This window comes from Acinonyx jubatus, chromosome B1, assembly GCF_027475565.1.
Source record: "Acinonyx jubatus isolate Ajub_Pintada_27869175 chromosome B1, VMU_Ajub_asm_v1.0, whole genome shotgun sequence".
Lineage (NCBI taxonomy): Eukaryota > Metazoa > Chordata > Mammalia > Carnivora > Felidae > Acinonyx > Acinonyx jubatus.
The window spans coordinates 113,936,683-113,949,916 of NC_069382.1; the positions used below are offsets into that span (position 1 = coordinate 113,936,683).

Below are 13,234 nucleotides of genomic sequence, written 5' to 3' on the forward strand. Positions count from 1 at the left end.
CTTTGGTAAGCAACAGCAATAATGTTGAAGTACCACATCTCCTAGCTTTTATGATGTTTGGCTCTCTAGTTGGCCATTTTCAATATTATTACAATATGATTAATTAATAAGACTGACAAAAATTCCAACTTGTCACTTTTGAAGAGGAGAGGACATTTATAATACAGACACACAATATACTAAAAATCCAAAGGCTTAAAATTTCATGTACCATGTGCCTACAAACAGGAAACTAAATGTTCATCTAGTTCAAGTTATCTAAATGTATCAAGAAAAATAATCTGCTAACCAACATCCCTGCTAAAAAATAAACAATCACAAAACATAATTGATTTCTTTCCTACATTATACAGGAGCAAAAATTGTAAGTAAAAATGTAGTGCTTCTTTAACTGACTGAAAATAATATATACCTGATTAAAAGACTAGTCAAGTCTAGAAGAGAAATAACATAAAAAAGCCAGTTATATTTTAGGCACAAGTGACAAATATATTTCTTTTTATTGTTATTAAAGTTTTCTCCAATGTATTTCAGTAAATGAGTATTTTATTGTATTTTATTTTATTTTATTTTATTTTATTCCACTGTTGGTCATAGTTTGAGCCCTACATACTCCCTTCCCTTTCACCTCAAAGGGAACTCCTTTGTATGTAGCCACACACTCATCATTAGTGCAGAGATCTGGCTGGATCTGCTCCCAAATCTTCTTCTTAGGATTTAGCTCCTTGTCAGGCTCTCCTATTGAGGAGAAGAAAAAAAAAATTACATAGCTAAAATATGAAATAAATTATCCAGAGAGATTTCTAGTGTATTTTAACACTTACTTTTAACATATACTTTATTTTTATGACATGAGAAGTTTATATTTTTGATTTGTAAAATAAAGCATTTGACATTTCCTAACATGCCTTCTCCTTTGGCATGTTTAGTTGTGATTTTTAACAGATATCCCTGCAGTTGAAGATGATACTTTTAAAATAACATTCTCTCCTAATGATGACTTGAGCCCTGACACTCAATGGGAGAATCGGCAGAATCTGTAGGATCTTATTTGGAATTGACATTCTCTATTCCTGTTAATTTTTTTAAAATTCTTTTAAACATTTATTTTTAAGAGACAGAGAAAAGACAAAGCATGAGCAGGAGGGGGGCAGAGAGAGAGACACACACACACAGAATCCAAAGCAGTCTCCAGGTTCCAAGCTGTCAGCACAGAGCCCAACGTGGGGCTTGAACTCACAAATTGTGAGATCATGACCTGAGCTGAAGTCAGACGCTTAACTGACTGAGCCACCCAGGCGCCCCTATTCTTGTTTGTTTTTAAATTTTATTTTTGTTTCACTGGAAAGGAAAGATGATGCTCAGTTTTAAATGTTAAAAATGTAAAAACTGCTTTGTTGAAATAAAACTATACACACACACAAATATTCTGACATCTCCTTACAAATGTTCAAGTTTACTTTTTACTCTTATAATAAATATTTTTGCAGGTAATACAGCAAAAAGAATTTATTCTCCAAACTATTAAAATGAAAATATAAGATACTCATTTTATCACTATATATAAAGAAAAACTGTGAAGAGATGAAAAGCATAATTTGATGTTATATATTTACATGTGGTAGAAGCAGCTTATATTTCAATGTACAAAATAAATGATGAGACTGCTGCTACAGTGCTTAAAGATTTTTTTTATCGACATAGGAGAATGGATTAAATGCTAAGATTATCTAAATAAATATAGTAACTACTTTGGGTTTCATGGGCTGCCCATTCCATTTGGTGAGAGGGAAAGAGACAGAAAAAGTTCGGAGACAACAAGTCACATTTTCTAAGCACGAGAAATATATACAAGTTGCGTGCAATGCTCACAACAACACTCTATTTTTAAATATAAGGAAACCGTTGCTCAAAGAAGATAAACTGCTCAAAGTTAGAAGATCAACAAGTGGAGTCAGAATTTGACAACAAAACCCTTATTCTGCTAGCACAGCATCTTGCCTCCTGACACACTATTCTTTAGAAAAGAAACAAGTAACATTCTTACATGTAGATAAAACCCCAACTTCTATCATAACTCACACTAAAAGTTTTTAGTCAACAAAGACAAATGTGTTGTAGAATACATCTGGTCTAGATTTAAGGAACACCAGTATACAAAACAATCCCTCTTAACTTATAAGAAATAGAAAGTAAAGTTTAACATAATACCATTTTAGTAGCTGAGGATGCTCAATAACATTTGGAATAAAGAATCAGTTCAAGAAACAATGAAAAGTAACAGATCTCTTAAACCTAAGTGTGAAATAAAAATGGTTTCCAGGAGGTAATAAAAAGAGTATTTCTGAAGTATATAATTCTGTAATGATAGATATCCAACTTTTTAGATGTTTTCTAAAGTGACTCCCAAGTTGAAACCTTCTGGAATTAATTTCAAAAGAATCTTTTACCATTACTGGAACTAATTATATTCTATACTTTAATTATACCTTATGACCTAAACTAGTTTTTACTCTCCACTCATACAACAGGAAAAACAAAACTGAGTAAAATTGTCAGCCACTGTGGTTTTTGTTCTTTATTAGCTCTTCAGGAACTGCCATGAAACTGGCAAGAACATATAAAACTGTCCTCTGATATGCAGGTTTTCAGAGATGACAGAATAGTTAATTGAATGATGTATCTATACCAAAAGAACAAGCAATGAAACCAAAACTGAAAGACTAGTATAAAAGATAAGGATTTCTCTTATTAAGAGCGTTTGACTTGACAGCAGAAAAACTAATTAATAAACAGAATAGAAAAAATGCTAATATATCAAGTATCTACAGAAAAAAATACTAACATATAAAGTATCTTTATTTTTTGTTTTTAAAGATTTCTATTTTTTGTTTCTAAGCCATTCCTTAGTCTAAAAGTTTACTTTGCTTGTGTATAGATCATGTCAGGAAGTGGGCGTTCCAGAATCCTAGAAAGCTGGAGGCAGAGAAACTGTTTAGAGGCCTGAGTACTAACTCTTAATTCCCCCAACTCTCCCAAAAAACACATTGCCAAACTGATAACAGATTAATTCAAGAGGCACAGCATCCCAGATTTGTGTGAAATTCTTATCAAAAGCACAGATTGTGTGAGTTCTTGTTAAATGCAGACAATAAGCTCCAAATACAAAAAAAAAAAAAACCAAACTGTGATGCAGCACAAAATTAAGCTTCACAGAACTAGTAAGATATTGACATGCATACAAAATAATATTCATAACACATAATACATAGTGCTTACCATGGGCTGTTTGCTACACTAAAGGCTTTACAAATATTTACTCATTCAATCCTCTCAGTACACTACATAAATACTATTAATTACCCTCGTTTAGGAAAAACATTCAGCCAAGAATTCTTTATCCAGCAAGGCTGTCATTCAGAATAGGAGAGATAAAGAGTTTCCCAGACAAATAAAAACTAAAGGAGTTCATGACCACTAAACCAGCCCTGCAAGAAACCTTAAGGGCGATGTTTTGATTGGAGGAAAAAAAGACCAAAAGCAACAAAGACCAGAAAGGACCAGAGAGCATCACCACAAACACTAACTCTACAGGTAATACAATGGCACTAAATTCATACCTTTCAACAATCACTCTGAATGTAAACGGACTAAATGCTCCAATCAGAAGACATAGGGTATCAGAATGGATAAAAAGACAAGATCCATCTATATGTTGTCCACAAGACTCATTTTAGACCTAAAGACACCTGAAGTTTGAAAGTAAGGGGATGAAGAACCACCTATCATGCTAATGGTTGTCAAAAGAAAGCCATATATATCACACACCTATATCAGATGAACTAGATTTTAAACCAAACACTGTAACAAGAGATGAAGCAGGGTATTACATCATAATTAAGGGATCTATCCATCAAGAAGATGTAATAATTATAAATATTTATGCCCCTAACTTGCAAGCACCCAAATATATAAATCAATTAATAACAAACATAAAGAAACTCATTGAAAATAATACAATAATAGTAGGGGACTTTAACATTCCACTTACAACAATGGACAGATCATCTAAGCAGAAAATCAACAAGGAAACAATGGCTTTGAATGACACACTGGACTGGATGGATTTAACGGATATATTCAGAACATTTCATCCTAATGCAGAATATGCATTCTTTTTGAGTGCACATGGAACATTCTCCAGAAGAGATCACCTACTAGGTCACATCAGCCCTCAACAAGTACAAAAAGACTGAGATCATACCGTGCACATTTTCAGATCACAATGCTATGAAACTTGAAGTCAACCACAAGACAAAACTGTAAAGCCCTCAAATACATGAACATAAAGAACATCCTACTAAAGAATGAGTAAACCAGGAAATTAAAGAAGAAATTAAAAAAAAAATACATGGAAACAAATGAAAATGCAAATTGGACAGTCCAAAACTTCTGGGATACAGCAAAGGCAGTCCTAAGAGGGAAGCATACTGAAATTCAGGCCTATTTCAAGAAGCAAGTAAAGTCCCAAATACATAACCTAACCATACACCTAAGGAGCTAGAAACGAAACAGCAAATAAAGTCTACAGGCAGCAGAAAAAGGGAAATAATAAAGATTAGAGCAGAAATAAACAATACGGTAACAAAAAACAAATCAGAACAAATCAATGAAACTAAGACTCTTTGAAAGATTAACAAAATTGATAAACCCCTTGCCAGACTTACTAAAAAGAAGAGAAAGGACCCAAGTAGATAAAATCACGAATGGCAGAGGAGAGATCACAACCAACACCACAGAAATACAAAGAATTATAAGTGAATGCTATGAAAAATTATATGCCAACAAATTGGGCAATCTGGAAGAAACAGGCAAATTCCAGATACTCACAAACTACCAAAAATGAAACAGAAAGAAATAGAAAATTTCAACAGACAATAACCAGCAAAGAAATTGAATCAGTAATCAAAACATCTCCCAACAAACAAGAGTCCTGAGCCAGATGACTTCCCAGGGAAATTCTACCAGATATTTAAAGAAGAGTTAATACCTATTTTCAAACTGTTCCAAAAAATAGAAATGGAAAGAAAACCTCCAAACTCATTCTTACAAGGCCAGCATTACCTTGGTTCCAAAACCAGACAAAGACCCCACTAAAAAGGAGAATTACAGGCCAATATCCCTGATGAACATGGATGCAAAGATTCTCAATAAAATATTAGCAAATCAAATTTGCTAGAAGTACATTAAAAAAATTATTCACCATGATCAAGTGGGATTAAGTCTTGGGCTGCAGAGCTGGTTCAATATTCATAAACAAATCAGTTCATTAATGTGATACAGTATACTGTTTTCTCAATACATGCAAAAAAAGCATTTGACAAAATACAGCATCCATTCTTCATAAAAACCCTCAACAAAGAAGGAATAGATGGAACATAATTGAACATCATAAAGGCCATATATGAAAGGCCTACAGTTAATATCATCCTCAATGGGGCAACACTGAGAGCCTTTCCCCTAAGGTCAGGAACAAGACAAGGATGTCTACCATCACCTTTACTATTTAACCTGGTACTGAAAGTCTTAGCCTCAATCAGATAACAAAAAGAAATAAAAGGCATCTAAATCAGCAAGGAAGAGGTCAAACTTTCACCATTTGCAGCTGACATGATAGTCTATGTAGAAAACCTGAAAGACTCTACCAAAAAATTGCTAGAACTAATACATAAGTTTCAGGATATAAAGTCAACATGCAGAAATCTGTTACATTTCTATACACCAATACTGAAGCAGCAAAGAAATCAAGGAACTGATCCCATTTGTAACTGCATCAAAACAATAAGATACCTAGGAATAAACCTAACCTACCTAAATAAACCTAATAAGCCTAAGAGGTAATAGATCTGTACTCTTAAAACTACAGAACAATTATGAAAGAAACTGAAGAGGACACAAAGAAATGGAAAAGCATTCCATGCTCATGGATTGAAAGAACAAATATTGTTAAAATGTCTATACTACCCAAAGCAATCTATGCATTTAATGCAATCCCTATCAAAATACCACCAGTATTTTTCACAGAGCTAGAACAGACTAGCCTAAAATCTGTATGGAACCACAAAAGACCCTGAAAAGCCAAAGCAATCCTGAAAAAGAAAAACAGAACTGGAGGCATCATGATTCTGGATTTCAAGCTGTATTACAAAGCTGTAGTGATCAAGACAGTATGGTACTGGCACAAAACAGACACACAAGTCAATGGAACAGAATAGAAAATCCAGAAGTGGACCCACAACTATATGGTCAACTAATCTTCAACAAAGCAGGAAAGAATATCCAATGAAAGACAGTCTCTTCAAAAAATGGTACTGGGAAAACCGGACAGCGAAATGCAGAAGAATGATACAGGACCACTTTCTTACACCATCCACAAAAAAAAAATTCAAAATGGATGTAAGACATAAATGTAAGACAGGAAACTATCAAAATCCTAGAGGAGAATACAGGCAGCAATTTCTTTGACCTTGACCGTAGCAACTTCTTACTAGACAAGTCTCCAAAGGCGAGGGGAAAAAAAGCAAAAATGAACTATTGCTATTGGGCTTCATCGAGATAAAAAGCTTCTGCACAATGAAAGAAACAATCAGGGTGCCTGGGTGGCTCAGTGGTTTAAGTGTCTGACTTTGGCTCAAGTCATGATCTCATGGTTCGTGAGTTTGAGCTCCGCATTGGGCTCTGTGTGGACAGCTTAGAGCTGGAAGCCTGCTTTGGATTCTGTGTCTCCCTCTCTCTCTACACCTCCCCCACTCATGCTCTGTCTCTCTCTCTTTCAAAAATAAATAGACATTAAAACAGAAACTAAGGAAACAATCAACAAAACTAAAAGGCAACCTACAGAATAGAAGATATTTGCAAACGACATATCCTGACAAAAGGTTAGTACCTAAAATCTGCATAGAACTTACCAACTCAACCCAAAAAACAAATAACCTGGTTAAGAAATCGGCAGAAGATACAAACAGACACTTTTCCAAAGAAGACATCCAGATGGCTAACACACATGAAAAGAGGCTAAAACATCACTCATCATCAGGGAAATACAAATCAAAACTACAATGAAATATCACTTCACACCTGTCAGAATGGCTAAAATTAACAACTAAGGCAACAACAGATGGTGGCAAGGATGTGGAGAAAGAGGAACCCTTTTGCATTAATGGTGGGAATGCAAACTGGTACAGTCACTCTGGAAAACAGTATGGAGGTTCCTCAAAAAATCAGAAATAGAACTACTCTACAACCCACTAATAGCACTAGTAATTTATCCAAAGGATACAAAAATGCTGATTCAAAGCAAACACATGCACCCCAATGTTTACAGCAGCACTATCGACAACAGCCAAATAATGGAAAGAAGAGGTGGTATATACATACAATGGAATATCAGTCGGCTATCAACAACAATGAAATCTTACCATTTGCAACAACATGGATAGAACTAGAGTATATTATGCTAAACGAAATAAGTCAGAGAAAGACAAATACATGATTTCACTCACATGTGGAATTTACGAAACAAAACAGATGAACATAGGGGAAGAGAACGGAAAATAAGATAAAAACAGAGAGGGACGCAAACCATTAGAGACTTAAATATAGAGAACAAACTGAGGGTTGCTGGCAGGGTGTTGGGTAGGGGGATGTGCTAAATGGCAACGGGTGTTAAAGAGGGCCCTTGCTGGGATGAGCACTAGGGTGTTATGTGTAAGGGATGAATCACTAAATTCTATTCCTGAAATCATTATTACACTATATGTTAAGTAACTGATTTGAATAAAAAGAAATAAATGAATAGATGTATTATATATACACAATGGAATATTACTCAGCCATCAAAAAGAATGAAGTCTTGCCATTTGCAATGATGTGGATGGAGCTAGGATGTATTATGCTAAGCGAAATAAGTCAATCAGAGAAAGACAAATACCATATAATTTCACTCACATGTGGAACTTAAGAAAGAAAACAGATAAACATATTGGGGGGGGGGGCAGGGAGAGGAGAGAGGGAAACAAACCACAAGAGACTCTTAATGATACAGAACAAACTGAGGGTTGATGGAGTGATGTAGGTGGGTGATGGGCTAGATGGATGATGGGTATTAAAGAGGGCACTTGTGATGAGCACTAGGTATTGTATGTAAGTGATGAATCACTGAATTCTATTCCTGAAACCAATATTGCACTGAATGTTAACTAAAATTAAAAATTAAAAAAAGAATTTCCCCATTTTACAGATGAGGAAATTAAGGCACAAAAGTTACAGCCAAGAACTTAAAAATATCAGGCAGGTAGCTAAGTGATTCAAAAGTTAAATCTCACAATACCCACACAAAATAGGTATCATTAAAATCTTTCTTATAGATGAAAAAGCTGAGCCTCAGAAAGGTTCCCAAATCACCCAGCACATGTGGAGTCAAAATTTGAAAGCTTTAACTTCTGAATTAAAACTAGTAATTTTCGGGGCGCCTGGGTGGCGCAGTCGGTTAAGCGTCCAACTTCAGCCAGGTCACGATCTCGCCGTCCATGAGTTCGAGCCCCGCGTCAGGCCCTGGGCTGATGGCTCAGAACCTGGAGCCTGCTTCCGATACTGTGTCTCCCTCTCTCTCTGCCCCTCCCCTGTTCATGCTCTGTCTCTCTCTGTCCCAAAAATAAATAAACGTTGAAAAAAAAAATTTAAAAATAAAACTAGTAATTTTCTAAGAACAAGGATTTGAACTAAATATAAAGTAGAAACTAGTAAGAGGAAATTCTAAAGCTTGACTGTTGCTTTTAACACACCAGACTCAGTATCTGAACACTCTGAATGTAGTTGCAAGACTAATCAATAAAGGAAACATGATTCAGACAAGTAAAATTTTAAGATTGCAATCAAAACTTGTCACATTATGGTAACTGAATATAAATGAGAGTTGAAAAATTTTGGATGCATTGTTAACTTTCTGGTTTACTCAAAATGCTTCTCAATAATGTACTATTTGGTAGGGTATAAAGCTAGTTTGAAATGAAAGTTTAAATCACCTGCCATGAAAAACATACCTAACATTTTAAACAATTGTTTTTTAACAAACTGTATTTTCCAGAGAAGTCTTTCATCATTCCTGTGTGTAATGTTCTTCTAAATCTTATTTTCATGGTTTTCTTTTTTTTTCCTTTTGGCATAGCTATCCAACAAAGTTAAGTGATATCAATAAAAGTTCTTAAAAGCTAAAAACTGCAGAGCCTCTGAAATTGCTAAACACATGCCAATAATCACCATTTGGAAACAGTTACACATAATGTAAGAGAACTAATCCTTCAGAGACTATTTTAGGCCAACTGATTGTAAACAAAGCACACAGGGAATAGGAAGTAGTTCAGAGAGGAGTTTGTACAGATGTAAAAAACTGTGACCACCTTCTTAGAATTTAAAACCTACAAAAAGCAATAAATACAAATTCCAAAATCCCAAGCATTCACAATCTGAAATAAAAACCGGAAACTTCATTTTAATTAGCCATTGTTTTGCTCATTGATTATCAGCTCTTTGATATCTGCCATGGCCATAAAAAGCCTAGCACTAAATTATTTTATGTGTGATTAACTGGGTTTTTGAACTACAGCAATTGTAACTATTGCCAATTGTGGCACAAAAACTGAAGTATAAGTTTGCAAATAAAGGTTGATTAAATTTAGAAAGCTAATCAATAGAGAAAAGAGGTTTGGTGGTTCTCTAGGAATAACCCTGACAATAATGAAGGCAAATGCTCAGGCCTGTTCTCCAAATACTGATTTTTCTGTTTGTATTTTACATGTTTTACTAGTGTGTTTCTTTCTGTTTATTCATTAACCAATTTACTGAGCTCTACACCAGTCATTTTTCTAGATGCTAGGTATACAACAGTGAATAATCACCACATACACACAAAAGTAAAAATCTTGATTTCACGTGCTTACAATTCTGTGTGGACAGACAATTAACAATGTTTAGTATATTGGATCAATAGGATCATGGACCAAGCCATGTAGCTATTTTGGGGAAAGAGCCAGTGGCTCAACTGGAGTGATCCAGTGAAGATTTATGGAGTACATGAGGTTAACAAACACAATGGGAGGCCATTACAAGAACTTGGGCTTGTACTCTGGGTCAAATGAAAAGTTTTGTAATAGTTCTGAGCAGAGGAGTAATACACTCTGACTTACATCACTCTCCCATAACTGAAAATAGATGGAAGAAGGGCACAGGCAAAAGCAGGGAGATCAGTTACAAAGTTTTACCTTCCACATAACAGATGTTGGCACCAGGACCAAAGTAGTAGTGGGCAAAGATGAGGAGAACGATTCTAGATATATTCAGAAGGTACAATTGCTAGGATTTTCTGAAGGAGAAGATAAGTGAGAAAATAAAAAGAAGTTGAGAGAACAGAATTCCTGTCAGATAAGATGAGAAATACTATGGAAAAGGAAAATTCTAGGGGAAAGATGGGGAATATGTATTCTCCCTTGGGACATATTAGTGAAAAAGTCTAGTAGGCAGCTGGATAAGTAACTGGTTAAAACAGCCAAGAAAATGAACATGAAAAAGAAAAGAGAAGAGGTCAAGTACAGAAAGAAAAAGAGGTCAAAGACCAAGGTCTGGGATATTCCAATGTTAAGGGGTCAGGGAGGTGAGGAAGAATCAGCAAAGGAATTAAGAAGGAGGACCAGTGAAGCAGGAGGACCACCAGGCCACCAGGTGCCAGAAACCAAGATAATTAAGAAAAAGTCTAAGAACTAGCCAAGGATATTTAGTTACTGAGAGTAATTGGTGACCCTGATCAGAGAAGTTCTGGAAAAAAATAGTAGGGAAACCTGACTGAAATGGGTTTTAGAAAGAAGTTTATATCTATTTTTAAGAATAAAGGCATCAAAAATTCAATACTCTTGTACATATCATACATGCTTTGTGATTAACCTCTAACATATTAATAAGACCCAATAACAATAGAAATAAGCATGATCTAGGAAGTTAAACGTCTGAATGCAAATTCTCATTTATTATTAGACGAAATCCAGTGTACTCTCAAAAAGTACTCTCAAAAGGCTGTTGTTGCTACTGTCTTCTAGCCATAATATTATTTTCAAGTTAGTTTTGCGTGGTGCTTTCGGGACTAGTTATCACATTTAAATAGTAAAATGTACAGCTTCACAAACTGAAAATTTTAAGAAGTACTGGGTGGGGAGGGTTTCTAGTCAGTGTTATAAAAAATATCATTTGGCATCTTCTAAACTCTATGGAACTTTTTAGATTTGTAGTTGGAATAGTTGTTAGGTGTAAATGCCTTTTCAAGGCCAAACAGCAATTCAAACATTTGAGTCCCAAATGCAATTTCTATACCACACTTTATATAACATGAAATGTAAGTCTCCAGACACTGAGCACATCAAGTGAACATCAAAATGTACCAGCAGACACCTTAAGCTTTAAAATGTAAAACAGATGCTGAAAAATAAAGCACTGATAAATCATGGATCTGACTAGAAAAAGAAAAAAAAGAAAGAAAAATGTAAGACTAATGGCCTGCTGCATAGTATTAACTGCTATTCCTTTCAGATTTACTGCTCCAGAAGCAACTGATATGGAAGCATAAGCAAGATGAACATTAACAAACCTCACGTCCTAAAATTCATCAATTATTTGATGCTTAAGAATATAATCTCATGGGCCATTTTAAAAGGTCAGGTTTTCCCTTTTTTCACTTTATATTTTTGTACCTTCTCCACATGCTCATGTGCTGATGCGCAAGGGGAAACTATGAATTTGCAAGAAATATCAGACTTTGGAACAATGTAAATATAAACACATAAGAAGCCAAATGGATAGATTAGAGAATATAATAAAGACAAGAAATCCATACTGGGCTATTAACATCTCTAATGCTAAGTCACTGAGTAACTAATGAAAAACTTTCAATATACTCAATAGTAGCATCCAAATAAACCTGATTCAATTGCTGAAATACTACCTGTCAATTCTTTGAGATAATGGAATGAAACCTGAACTAAAACTAAAAGAATAGAACTAAAAGAATAAGAAGCCTTCATTAATGAAATAGTCCATATTAATTCAAAGCAAGCAGCAATCAACAAAAATGCTACAGTGCTACAAATTCAGGCACATTTATTCTTTGATCCCTTCACTAACTCTATATAACTGTAAGCAAGAAGCTGAGTTTCGTTGGGCCTCAAAACAAATCTATAAAATAGTGGATTTTCTTCCAATTCTAAGCATATAACTCTACAATTTACATCACAAAATAACACTTAAAGAAAACATACTAAATCTTATGTGTTTGTTTATTTTTTTAAATCTTTTTTAAATGTTTTTATTTATTTTTGAGACAGAGAGAAACACGGCATGAGCAGGGGAGGGGCAGAGAGAGACAGAGACACAGAATCTGAAGCGGCCTCCAGGCTCTGAGCTGACAGCACAGAGCCCAATGCAGGGCTCGAATTCACAGACCGCGAGATCATGACCTGAGCCAAAAAGTCAGACGCTCAGCTGACTGAGCCACCCAGGTGCCCCAAAATCTTACGTGTTTAAACAGAAAGGAAGGGAAATGTTAACTTGGAAGGTAAACCAAAAGTATCTTAAAGGAAAAAGTTTACTTTTATTGTCATTCTATTCCAATTTAGTGAATGAGACTTCTCAATAGAATTTTAGGTTTGTCAGATATACAAATGATTTACCCCAAAGTGTGAAGTTTGGGGAAGTGTTTTGATATTGTGGTAGCAGAGGGGTGATCATATGCTCCTAGAACCAAAAGCCATCATGCTGCTTTAAGAAATGATTCTAAATGAGATTTTCCCAAAACCTAGCTTAACAAAAAAGATTCTTAGAAAACAGACTACTAAGGTTTTCGTTCTACCAAGGTTCAAGACGTACACTTGTATTCAAAGTCACAGATACTTGCTAAACAATCCCTGTGTTTTTTACATTAGCCTACTTTGACCAGGAGAGGGGGGAAGCTGAGTTTCAAGGAAATTAACTCATGGTTCCAACCATATTTTCTATCTTAGTCCAGTGTTAAAATCCTTCATATCCTAATATTTTATCAAACACAGTTAACACAGGATTTAAAAAGCAGGCCCATCTAATCACATCAGCCTTACTATTAAAACAGCTGTTTCTACAACTATGTTTCCAAATCAAT

General features: G+C 34.9%; 1 protein-coding gene across 3 annotated transcripts in view; it reads right to left on the reverse strand.

Annotated features, from left to right (window-relative positions):
• The window catches only part of AIMP1 (aminoacyl tRNA synthetase complex interacting multifunctional protein 1), a 52,629-nt gene that overhangs the window by 11,550 nt on the left and 27,845 nt on the right, over nucleotides 1-13,234 (reverse strand). For 2 of the 3 annotated variants that reach the window (XM_027061976.2, XM_027061987.2), the window contains exon 7: nucleotides 482-738. In XM_027061976.2, coding sequence (XP_026917777.1) covers nucleotides 572-738 — 167 coding nt within the window. In that variant the 3' untranslated portion in view covers nucleotides 482-571. Of the gene's footprint in view, nucleotides 1-481; nucleotides 739-13,234 lie in introns of those variants that run through there. The other variant, XM_053217085.1, reaches the window with a different exon arrangement.